The sequence below is a fragment of the Balaenoptera acutorostrata genome, chromosome 11 (assembly GCF_949987535.1).
Source record: "Balaenoptera acutorostrata chromosome 11, mBalAcu1.1, whole genome shotgun sequence".
NCBI classification, from domain to species: domain Eukaryota; kingdom Metazoa; phylum Chordata; class Mammalia; order Artiodactyla; family Balaenopteridae; genus Balaenoptera; species Balaenoptera acutorostrata.
In genome coordinates, this window is record NC_080074.1 from 98,481,223 (window position 1) to 98,494,608 (window position 13,386).

General features: G+C 35.2%; 1 protein-coding gene across 1 annotated transcript; it reads left to right on the forward strand.

The window, feature by feature from the left end:
• Positions 1 to 1,574: 1,574 nt before the first annotated feature.
• LOC103007253 (C-type lectin domain family 12 member B-like) lies at positions 1,575 to 11,318 on the forward strand. The gene is made up of 8 exons (XM_007196073.2): positions 1,575 to 1,608; positions 2,311 to 2,430; positions 4,298 to 4,396; positions 5,265 to 5,384; positions 6,833 to 6,904; positions 7,047 to 7,198; positions 8,531 to 8,637; positions 11,247 to 11,318. Exons 1-8 carry the CDS (start codon positions 1,575 to 1,577, stop codon positions 11,254 to 11,256), a joined length of 714 nt encoding a protein of 237 aa, XP_007196135.2. The 3' UTR covers positions 11,257 to 11,318.
• Positions 11,319 to 13,386: the final 2,068 nt, after the last annotated feature.

The following is a 13,386-nucleotide window of genomic DNA, read 5'->3' on the forward strand; positions in this document are numbered from 1 at the left end:
GTCAGCCACACGGCTTTTGGGAAGTCTGAGGTTTTCTGCCAGCATTCAGTAGGTGTTCTGTAGGAGTTGTTCCACATGTAGATGTATTTCTGATGTATTTGTGGGGAGGAAGTTGATCTCCACGTCTTACTCCTCTGCCATCTTGAAGGTGACACCAAATTTTTCAATTTAGAGTCAGAAAGTAAACAAAATAAAAGTGAATTACAATATAGGCAGACAATCAGTGTAGAATATTTTTTATAAAATCTCTGCTATCTCTACCCTTGGCTTCACTGAGATCTTTGAATGAACAGGAATGTTATAATATTGTTTTTGGTCAACCAACCTTGTATTTCATACATTAAAAGATAAAATGTGATATATTTTTAGGATTATTTGTAAGACCTTTATTTTTTATTTTTTATTTTTGACTGTGTTGGGTCTTTGTTTCTGTGCAAGGGCTTTCTCTAGTTGCGGCGAGCGGGGGCCACTCTTCATCGCGGTGCGTGGGCCTCTCACTGTTGCGGCCTATCTTGTTGCAGAGCACAAGCTCCAGACACACAGGCTCAGTAGTTGTGGCTCACGGGCCTAGTTGCTCTGCGGCATGTGGAATCTTCCCAGACCAGGGGTCGAACCCGCGTCCCCTGCATTGGCAGGCAGATTCTCAACCACTGCGCCACCAGGGAAGCCCTGTAAGACCTTTTGATCTGAACTGGACATAGGACCGTGGGAAACTTATGACCACTGCCTGTATCTGAGGCATCTTGTGTGGTTTCGCCTGACTCACACATACATTAGTTTCTATGAGTTTATAGCCCCAAGTCTTAGGTCTATTTTTTTTGTGTACAATATCTATTTATTCCCACTACAAATATTGAACTTTTTTCACTTGAGAAGTGAAGAGCAAAAGGTAGATTGTCGGTGGCTACCCAACCATATTTATATGAATAGAACTTGTTTTTCCTCTGAAACAATGTCAGGGTGGGGGTAGTACCAAAAAACCTTAAGCCAAACTGTCACTATCTGGACATATAGGTTTTATTATGTGATTTCTCTCTTCAAATGCTTTTTTATATAGGCAGTCATTTAAATCCACCTTTGATGAACAGATATGTTATTTCCAGCGTAATTCCTTTTTAAAATTCCTCTGGTTGTCTAGAACCTTAGTTTCCATATACCTGTGTCTTCCTTTACTGCATACTCAGTTCTCATAAAAATTTTCACTATAGACTACTCAGTTATATTATTTATGACAGTGGCTTTTCCTAAGTTATTTCTGGAGTGATGGACTATTACCTGTACAAACCAGATGGTATTTAAAGGCTTGTTGTACATAGTTTAGTTAAGTAGGGGTGATTTTATTTTTGTATACCTATTAGAAAATATCCAGTTAGAGATTCATATTTCCTCTGTGGTTTTTACCAAATTAAGTTAGTTTCATACAACTGTAAGTAGCTGTACCACCTGAAGCTAGGTCTGGACTTGTCATCAACTCTAGGAGGATAGTGGAAGAAATACCTCTTCATTCATCCGCCAACAACTTTGTAAGCTCTTCTTCACCTTTGGGATAAAGAAATCATCCAAAATTCTCCATAATGTCAAATGCTTCAGACTGTGATCAACCTCCAGGTATTTTTTTAAAATCTAAACGTCCTGTGCCATTTTAATGAAAATAAAATTTTTGTTGTTTTTGTTTGTCATAACTGCTGGTTATGATTTTACTGGGGCATTGTATTTTTTTAAAAATTATTTATTTATTTAATTTATTTATTTATGGCTGTGTTGGGTCTTCGTTTCTGTGCGAGGGCTTTCTCCAGTTGCGGCGAGCGGGGGCCACTCTTCATCGTGGTGCGCGGGCCTCTCACTATCGCGGCCTCTCTTGTTGCGGAGCACAGGCTCCAGACGCGCAGGCTCAGTAATTGTGGCTCACGGGCCCAGTTGCTTCGCGGCATGTGGGATCTTCCCAGACCAGGGCTCGAACCCGTGTCCCCTGCATTGGCAGGCAGATTCTCAACCACTGCGCCACCAGGGAAGCCCGGGGCATTGTACTTTTAATATTTCCCACATATACCTGAAAGAGTGCCTTTAAATATATTTAAAAGAAATAATTATCTATTTCCTGGCTTGATCCAAAGTGTAATCAACCAGTTTAAATGCTTTTAGGAAAGCTGGATGGGCTGTTGAGTGCAAATGTGTTTTGAGTATCTTTGATTTTACTACTACTATATTTGTATTTCTAGTGATCTTTGAAAATGGTAATGAATCTCTTAAGTTCTAATCTCACTTGCTTTACAAGGTTATAAAGTAATTATATATTTTCTATGCTAAAAGAAAACACAGAGCAGACAGAGACAATCCCTATTGTGGACGTGGAACGGCCTCTTGCCGTTCCTCCTCCTCCTCCACCTGAGGATGAATGGGACCCGATTCCTGAGCACACCAATGTGGATGGTAAAGTAGATATACCAGATTTTATTCATTTACGGTCTCTCTTTGTTATCTTTAGATACATCTTCCATTTTATGTTTCTCTGGTTGTTACTATTTGGAAATTTTAAAATTTAGAGAAAATACAAAGATTAAAACATTTTCAAAACATATATAGAAGTAAAACGAAAGTGTATTTTCTGACAGAGAGGTTTGAAATTTTCATATATTAAGGAACATAGTTAAAGATGAAAGAAGCCATTGGTCCAAATTTAGACTTGTTTTCTCACATGAAACTGAGAGACTTAAGCTTGTTCAAGGTTTAAAACTCAGAAAATTTGTAAAAAAGACAAAGAAAGGTAGAACCCTATTACATGATGCCTCCTTTTGATCATAATTAAACTTAACATGTTTTAATAGAGCAGGGTTTTCCAACCTCGGCACTAACGACATTTTGGGCTAGGTAACCCTTTGCTGTGGGACACTGTTTAGTGATTGTAGGATGTTTAGCACCATTCTTGGCATCTATGCACTAGATGTCAGTACCACCCGCCCATCAGTTATGATGCCAAGAATGTCTCCAGATATTTATTAATGTCCCCTGGGGAACAAACTTTCCTCTGGTTGATAACCACCAAGTTATATGATTCAGAAAGTTAAAGAAATGGTTTGGGTATTAGTCATGAATATAACCATTCTCTTGACAGCAATTTTTTACCTTGTTTCAGAAATACAATTCCTCCAAAATATAAAGAAATATCTTTTTTACACTGGAGTTTATACATTTATTTTGGAGGGAAATAAACTTCCCAGTAAAAGACTATTAACAAAACTTTCTTCTGAAAGTTTAGTTTCTAGAATGTGGGGACGTAGCATATTATTTTTGTGAAATTGAATAAATTATAGATGTTGTTTGACCTAAAACCAAATATCATCCCTTTAAAACATTCACTAAGATTTACTGTAATTCTTTATGAAGGGAACATACTACTAGTCGTCAAGTTCAAATAAAGAGTTCTATCTTAATAATAACACAGATTTAAAATTGTTAAGCATCTCTCCATCTGATCATATTAATGACGATAACGTAATCTGAACTGAAATTTTTGCCTGGTTTAAGGATATTTAATAATTCCTGTATGTAAAATTTTCACCTGTGCTGGAAGCCCCCAAGGACACCCTCAGGTTTAATGTTTCACTAGGAGAGCTCGCAGGACTCTATACAGTTGTACTCCTAGCTGAGATTTACGACAATGAATGGTTAACAAGCGTCACCAGCAAAGGGAAAAGGCACATGGAGTGAAGTGTTGGGGAGGCCAAGCTCAGGCTTGCAAGGCTTCTCTCCCAGCAGAGTCACACAGGTCACACGAATTCCCCAGCAACAAGTTGGGACTATGTGTCACGTGTTGCCAACCAGGGAAACTCATTAGAGAATCAATGTTCAGGGTATTTACTGGGGGTTAATCACATAGGCAGCTTCCAGCTGGCATGTAACAAAATTACAGACTTCCTGAAGGAAAGCAACGGTTCAGCACAAGCTATCTTGTTTGCACAAGACAGTGGAGACATGGTAAGCCGTGCCTATCAATGAATGGGGGTGGAAACCCTACTGAAATGTAGGTTTCCAGATGCCAGCCAAGGCCAACCTTGTAAGCGCGCCTTTCAGGATAACAAGTCAGGTCTGCTACTTTAATTCTTTTCTGCACATCCTCCAAAATAGTTTTTTCCCCCGCCTCTCATTCAGCCTAATAGTTCATAGTAATTCACACATTGGGCATTATTTTTCAGAAAATGTGGGCATTTTAACAATAATAAAAGGGGAATAATGATATTAATCTTTCAAATAACAGGAGTTTACATTATCTCTGATTTTCACACACTCTGTTTCTTAGCTTCTCGCTTTTCCTTCTCTGTATGTGGAATAATCCCTGTGATCCTGGGAGTCTTCAGCCTGCTGCTTTTGATGTTGTGTGGATTCTTTGGTTATCAGTGTAAGTCTGACCTATTGGGAGAAAAGAAATAATAGACTATTTGTCAGATGATCATATTTCATTAAACCATTCCCAGAGAATAGTTTTTGGTAAATGTTTTATTGCCATACTGAATGGAGAACAGGAAAAAATGACATGAAAGTATCACAACTTTTTACTATATGAATGAATTTAACCTTGTGAGTTCTCAGTAACCACATTATTTTTCCAGGGACGCTATATTGTTGAAATTACTGCAGAATTTACTGAGTGTAATGATTATTATCAGTATTTTGAAAATTAGAAGTTACTATATATTAAGCTCGTTGAATTTGTAACTGTCTTTATGTTGAAAATAAAAAGGAATTTTTCAGTTTGTTCAAACTGCCCATTCCTGCAGCATCCTAAATTAGATCAACAGAATGTTTGGATTATTATTAAAATTGTTCACAGCTGGTTATTTTAAAATAGTAGTTTCTCATTGATAAAGTTAGTTTGAAATTCAGAATTCTAAAATTCGATTAGGAAGTGAAATTCTACACATTACATCATGTCATGATGCCAAAAGATTCATTTGAGACTTGGTTTTTGTTGTTGTTGTGGTTTTGTTGTCATCTATTTTAATTCATTTGAACCACTGTCCTGTTCATATAAACACACATTGAATCTTATAAGGAATTAGGATGATATTTTAGATTTAGGCATAGACTTTAGAAATAATAGTGGATTAATGAAAACATACTTAGCCAAATATCGTTTTACAGTTTTTGAAAACATTTATGGGGAATTTTATTAAAGATCTACTATAGAAATTAAGCTTCACAATCTAATACCCTACTGTTTCATAACTGAGCATGTGTTTTATACTCATCTGGAATTCTTGTTCCAGACTTTCAAAGTGTTCAGGAATCAAAGAGCAAGATGAAGAGCCTTATCCAACAGACTGAGTCTTTGCAAAACAAAGAGGAAAACTTTCTTCAGGTCCAAAAAGCTCTTGACCAAAATAAAGGTAATGTTAGAGCTAGAACAAACTATCTTTAGTTAGTTTAGAATGCTAGATTGTTTTTCTTGTTGCAGCCATAAAATGGTTGGTTGAATAATGCAATAGGAACTAATAGAGCAGCATGGTGGTTTTGATGGCTTCTTGCCTCTTAGTTCTTCATGGATATTCTGAAACTGAGTGTCTCACATTTACCAAATATAACCTCTTGTATTAATTAATTCATTCATTCATTCAGTTAATCATTCACATTTATTCAGTGCACACCAGATGCCAGCCACTTGGCTGGTGATCAAGGATAAATACAATATGAACCCTGCCCTTGGGAGGCTTAGAGAAAATACATAGACCAAAAATAAACCAAAGTTTCAAGGTGTGCAGTAGATGTGCAAGATGTTCAGGGAGCATGAAAATGGAAGAACTCAAATATCTGAAAAGCAGTGGTGTTTTCATAGTTTCTGAGTGCCTCCTAAGGAGAGACACTTATAATAATAAAGCTGCTTTTATGCTAATTAAATTATAATATAAAAATAGTCTATGTTGTGATAAATAAATATTTTACAAAGGCCTTGCATTAAAATGTTAGGGTTTTTTTTTTCCCCTTGAGGTATTGAACCTATATTGAAAAATTAAATGAACCATCTGAGAGTGCATTAGTGATTCGTCATGTTAAAAGACTAGTTTCTTTTTTTTTTTTTTTACTGAGATACGATTGACGTATAACCTTGTGTAATTTGGAGGGGTACAACATGTGTGTTTGATACATTTATATATTGCAATATGATTACTACAATAGTGTTAGCTAACACCTTTATCATGTCACATAAGTATCATTTCCTTTTTGTGTTGACAACAATTAAGTTTTAATCTCTTAGCAACTTTGTGTTTATAATACGGTATTGCTGACTATAATAACTAAGTTGTGCATTTTAAACGGATGGTTTCTAAGCAGCTGATTACTTCAGCCAGAGATGAAGCTAATTAAGTAGGGAAGGGAATTGGACTAAAATTATTTGTACATTTTGCCACTTGATCATTATTATTATTATTATTTTTTTTTTTAAAGATTTATTTTTTTATTGATTAATTGATTGATTGATTGATTGCTATGTTGGGTCTTCGTTTCTGTGCTAGGGCTTTCTCTAGTTGTGGCAAGCGGGGTCCACTCTTCATCGCGGTGCGCGGGCCTCTCACTATCGCGGCCTCTCTTGTTGCGGAGCACAGGCTCCAGACGCGCAGGCTCAGTAATTGTGGCTCACGGGCCCAGCCGCTCCGCGGCATGTGGGATCTTCCCAGACCAGGGCTCGAACCCGTGTCCCCTGCATTAGCAGGCAGATTCTCAACCACTGCGCCACCAGGGAAGCCCCGATCATTATTATTATTATGACTCTTGCACAGTAAAAAATCAGATGAAATGTGTATTCCTATCTAATGTTAAGTCTTGTTGTCTTATATAGAAATCTTACTGCAGCTCCAAAAACAGAATGAGTATATCACTGAGGCTCTACAAGAACTAAATGTGGAACAAGGTAATTTGGAAGTGAGAAAATTCCGAGTTGACAGTAATTTTTAGTAACAGCCTCATTCTTTGAAGTGGGAGAACGTGTGAAGACATGAGGACTTGTTTGTGAGGTTCTGTGGGCTCTGAGTTGTAAATATTTTCTTTCCTAGGAGACAGGTGTAGACCTTCTCTGAGTCACTGGGTACAATACAGAGACCACTGCTACCACCAAACCGTGGAAATTGTTTCTTGGTTAGAGTGTTCGGATCTTTGTGTCTCTTTGAATGCTACATTTTTGAAGACAGAAAGGAGTAGATTGATGGTGAGATTGTAGTTCATTCTTTACTTCTGGGATATAAATGTAGAGTAGCCACCAGGAGAAGGAAGGGCTCACCTGCAGCTCTGAAACCAGGGTAAGGGGCACTCTCCTTCTTCGTTTTCCACTCACCTTTCCCTGGTGTGCTCCACATCAACACACCTTTCTTTCCTAATACACCATGCATGCATTCACTGCAGAAACACTGTGTTTGCTCTTCCTTCTGCATGCAGAATTCTTCTCTCAGATGCAACCATGGCGAGCTACTTCACCTCCTTCAACTATTTATTCAGTTGTCACCTTCTTAATGAGACCTGCCCTGGCAACCTTACTTAAAATTACAACCTGTGTACCAGTGCCCACCCCACCGCCAGACCCCTCCTCTGTACTTTTAGGCATTGTTACCCAGCTTTAACTTTTTATAGCACTTGTCACCTTCTTATGTATCATATCATTTACATGTATGTTTTTTACTTCTATCTGGCCCACATCCCCCAGAAGCAGGGATCTTTCTCATTTTTGTTCAATGATATATCTCAAGCTCTAAAAATAGGCACAGTATTAAATAAATGATAAAATAAGAAAGTAATTCATATCTTGGTGTGGTGTCTTCTTAAATATAAAATTTTCTATTATAATCATCACTTACTATTCAGTTCAGAAAAAAAAAATATTTACCTAGTAAAAGTATGGTAAATTTTACCTAGTAAAAACCATGTAAAAACTGTGAAATAACTATATCAAAAGGATATAGGAGGTGAGAAGATAGGGCATGAGACTAAAAATTCTGTCTTCATAAAATAGGAAGTCATAGAACTAATAAAGAGTTAGGAACAGTTAATTGCCTCTGGAGAATGGCATTCATTGAGGGAGGGAATGACTGCTATTTTGTATATATCAATATTTAGCATCATTTGACTTCTAAAATCAAGTGCATGCATTTGTGTGATAGATTTAAAAAATATATTTAAGTGTAAAAAATTGGATGAAATTACAATACAGTTAATGCTGTGCCCTTTCTTTTTACAACTTAAATATTTCTAAAATACACTGGGGAAATAAAAACCTTTATCATTACTAGAACTAAGCTAAAAAAAAAATAAATAAAATTTTCTATTAGCTCTGTCTTTTTATTTTTTTCTTCTTGGTGTTTTATTCCTGGTTTAAGAAATGCACAGACACTAAAGAACTGAAATATTTTTTCAATGTTTTATTTATCAGTGGGCATATACAGACTGCATTATTTTTATTTTTATGATTCTTTAGACACAAGTTCTATATTTGTATCTCTAATGCACTTTTAGTATTAACACCTTTGTGTATTTTGGTTCCATGTAGTACATCATGAAGTTACTTGCAGTAAATCACACTTGGCTTGGCCTGTCTTATAAAGAAGAGGACAATCAATGGAAGTGGGAAGATGGCTCCCTTCCTTCTCCTAGCCTGTAAGTTTCTAGTATAAAACCCAATTCCTTACTCCTTTTTCAATGTCTTTGGCCTAAAGAGCTTGAGGAAATAGAGAAGATCCTTTGGCCTAAAGAGCTTGAGGAAATAGAGACGATAATTTCTCTTCTTGAAGAGGGGTCGAATTTAGACCTCTTTATTTCCTGTCTTTGTTATTTCATATTATACTGTCAGCAATTTTGTAAATCATAAGGTCACTTAGATATTTCATAATTAGTGTAAATATACCCTTATTATTAGATGAGCTGAATGATTACAATTTCAGATAAGAAATATAATGTGGGGAAGAATATCATTAGTATGCATATGGGGACCTCTCTGGTATTTTTATTGGGAAGAAGTATAGATAAAATTGTCTTTCCTCAGCCAAATAATTTGGGACTTTTTTTTTTTTGGTTTTAAGTACATATTTTTCTATTGTTATTCAGAAACATTGCATTAGACAGCTATGGCAGAAAAAATATTTTCAAGCTCTTTCATCACTGTGTGCCAATCTTAGATAATATTTCAAAGTTTTGATAATTTTGATAGCTGATTATTTTTATTTTGTTCCTTTAGGTTATATTATTCTGATGTTTAGTGAGGCTGTTTTTCTTATAACCTATAATAATACTTTTGACCATTTTATAATATTTACCTTTTATTTCTTGGTATGATTCCTTATATATTAAGTTTGTAACTTCTCTTGCACACATATCTTACCAGTGTTTTCCTTTAATAATTTGTCCTTTTAAGTTTATTTGCTTTTATTATATGAACAAATGGTTAACATTGAAGTATAATGAGATTGTCTTTGTTCATTTGAAATTTATTTTAAGACATGAGGTAGAAAGCTGAAACATGTACATGTATGTTCAAATGTAGATATAGTTATATGTCTATGTGTATTTCAATTAAGTAATCAATTGACAGTATTGTTTAAATGATTCATTTTACTTTCATCACTGATTTTAATGTCATTTATCATATGCTAAAATTTAATATTTAAATAATTTTAGTATTTTTACATGTCCCTTAAGTATTTCATAGTTTGTGTAAATATTTTTTGTGTAAATATACTTGAATATTTTCCCAGCCTTGCCTGCACTATTGCATTGTTAGTCTATTCTAACTTTCATTGTTGATCATTTTAATTATTGGAATTTTGTGAATTGAAAGTTTTCCTCTACTTCAAACCTTGTACAATGTTTGGAACATAGAACATTCAATAGGTATGTTGAATTAATGAATGAAATAACATATGAAATATTTTGGCGATTTAATTTTCCCAACACAGTTCAGAATTTTTTTTCTAGTTCCTTTGGCATTTTTAAAAGAAATGTACTATGCATTTAATAAATCAGGAAGTAAGCTTTGCCTTTTTTTTTTAGATAGTACTAAACAACCAGCTTTGCTCTAGAGTTGCTGAAAAGTTGTTTTGTTAACATTGATCTAAAATGTTCTTTATAATCTAGACATTTAGTAAAGGACTAAATTCAATCAGCATATTTGATAACATCTACCCTGTGGCATTTATATCAGTGGTAAATTAAAGTAAAATGTGAATTAAAGTAAAATGAACATTATCAGAGCAGAGGCAAGTGTCCTGAAATATTACATATACAGTTAATGCTTGAATAATGCAAGAGTGTTAGGGGCACTGACCCCTCCATGTAGTGGAAAATCTGCTTAGAACTTATAGTCTACCCTTCTATAGGCGGTTCCAGAACGACATGTTAAACCAACCACAGTTAAACCAACCTGTAGTACTGTAGTATTTACCATTGAAAAAATCCGCATATAGGTAGAACTGTGTAGTTCAAATCCATGTTATTCAAGGATAAACACACACACACACTCACTCACACACACATATATACATATACATATATATTCTAAATTTCATTACTAATTTTGGCTAGCTTTTATATCTAATGTATTTATAAGTAAATATCCCTCCTCCAACGGTAGCTGTACATGCATGTGGTTTCTATCATGCTAATCTGTACTTAAACTTAATTATGTACCCCAGATCATATGTCCTGTCTTTCCTGCTATTGCCATAATTTTCCAACTGGACCATTCTCTTCTTCTCTATACAGGTGTACCTTTTCCCACTTATAAATACTCATAAATAACTATCACATTTTGTGAAGCTTATTTATGACTTATATGCCTATCTCTTTTTGTATATATACAGGTATGAGTTCTTTGAAAAGAGTGAGAGTGCCTTTACTCCCTTGAGTTCCCTACAGTGCCAGGTATAATTGGTTTCACATAGCATGTTCTTAAGTAATGCTACTTAACTTGAACACAGTGCGTGGCCAGTGACTTGTGTTTTCTAAATTTCTCAGGAGTCTACCAAGGCCAAGTACGGATTTCCAGGGGAATTGTGTGTATGCAAATGTGCACACTGTTGGCATGGATACCTGCACCATGTCCTCTTCATGTGTGTGTGAGAAGCCTGTCTGTGCTAAACACTCAGAAGAAAGTTAAAAAAAAACTGATGAGGTTTGCACATCTCAATAACATTCCATATTCAAGACCTGCCTGCCTTTCTTCTACTAGCACTTCATGTTATTCATAACTCTTTTTTTTTTTTTTGTGGCAGAAACCGATAAATGACTTCATGATAGAAGAAGCCAGAGTCTAGAGTTAAAGGAGAAAAAACAGAGAAGCACAGACAACTTAGAAACTCAGAACCTGTTTGATTTTCTGAGAATTACATATTAATAAACATATCATTTGTCATAAATACTTTTAGTCTTTGGGAGTCTTTTTTTTTTATTTCAAAATCTACTTACTCATTTACAATTGGGACCTGTGGAAATAAGCGTTTAGAACAAATACAGTGGGAAATATAAATCATAAATGGTTTACCACATAATATACAAAAAATGTAAAATATGCAAAGAAATATCAATAATAACAAAAAGCAGAAATTAAAAATAAATTAAAACAATTTGACGTAGTCATCTATTTCTCAAGTTGCTTGCAGAAGTCTTTCTAGGAGATTTTCAATATATCAATTTCACTCACATCTTTAATTCCTTGCTTCTCATCATAGTAGAAAAGATAAATTTCCTGCCAAAGGCTAGTGCTTATATGTGGAATCTAAAAAAAAAAATGATGCAAACGAACTTATTTACAAAAGAGAAACAGACTCACAGACTTAGAGAATGAATTTATGGTTACCAGGGGGAGGTGGGGGGGGGGAAGGGGTAGACTGGGAGTTTGGGATTGACATGTACACACTGCTATATTTAAAACAGATAACCAAAAAGGACCTATTGTATAGCACAGGGAAGTCTGCTCAATACTCTGTAATAACCTAAACGGGAAAAGAATTTGAAAAAGAATAGATACATGTGTACATGTACCTCAATCACTCTGCTGTACACCTGAAACTAACACAACATTGTTGATCAACTATACTCTAATATAAAATAAAATTTTAAGAAAAATATAATCTAGATCAGTTTTCCCCTATCCCCAATGCTGTTTCAAGTTTTAATGCCATTAATTCCCCTTTCACATATATGCAACCACTTCTATTTAAAATGCATTACTTTCAAGTTGTCACTGTTTGCAGATGACATGATACTATATATAGAGAATCCTAAAGATGCTACCAGAAAACTACTAGAGCTAATCAATGAATTTGGTAAAGTAGCAGGATACAAAATTATTGCACAGAAATCTCTTGCATTCCTATACACTAATGATGAAAAATCTGAAAGAGAAATTAAGGAAACACTCCCATTTACCATTGCAACAAAAAGAATAAAATACCTAGGAATAAACCTACCTAAGGACTTAAAAGACCTGTATGCAGAATACTATAAGACACTGATGAAAGAAATTAAAAATGATACAAACAGATGGAGAGATATACCACGTTCTTGGATTGGAAGAATCAACATTGTGAAAATAACTCTACTATCCAAAGTAATCTACAGATTCAATGCAATCCCTATCAAACTACCAATGACATTTTTCACAGAACTAGAACAAAAAATTGCACAATTTGTATGGAAACACAAAAGACCCCGAATAGCCAAAGCAATCTTGAGAAAGAAAAATGGAGCTGGAGGAATCACGGTCCCTGACTTCAGAGTATACTACAAAGCTACAGTAACCATGACAGTATGTTACTGGCACAAAAACAGAAATATAGATCAATGGAACAGGATAGAAAGCCCAGAGATAAACCCACGCACATATGGTCACCTTATTTTTGATAAAGGAGGCAAGAATATACAATGGAGAAAAGACAGCCTCTTCAATAAGTGGTGCTGGGAAAACTGGACAGCTACATGTAAAAGAATGAAATTAGAACACTCCCTAACCCCATACACAAAAATAAACTCAAAATGGATTAAAGACCTAAGTGTAAGGCCAGGCAGTATCAAACTCTTAGAGGAAAACATAGGCAGAACACTCTATGACATAAATCACAGCAAGATCCTTTTTGACCCACCTCCTAGAGAAATGGAAATAAAAACAAAAATAAACAAATGGGACCTAATGAAACTTAAAAGCTTTTGCACAGCAAAGGAAACCATAAACAAGACGAAAAGACAACCCTCAGAATGGGAGAAAATATTTGCAAATGAAGCAACTGACAAAAGATTAATCTCCAAGATTTACAAGCAGCTCATGCAGCTCAATATCAAAAAAACCAAACAATCCAGTCCAAAAATGGGCAGAAGACCTAAATAGACATTTCTCCAAGGAAGATATACAGATTG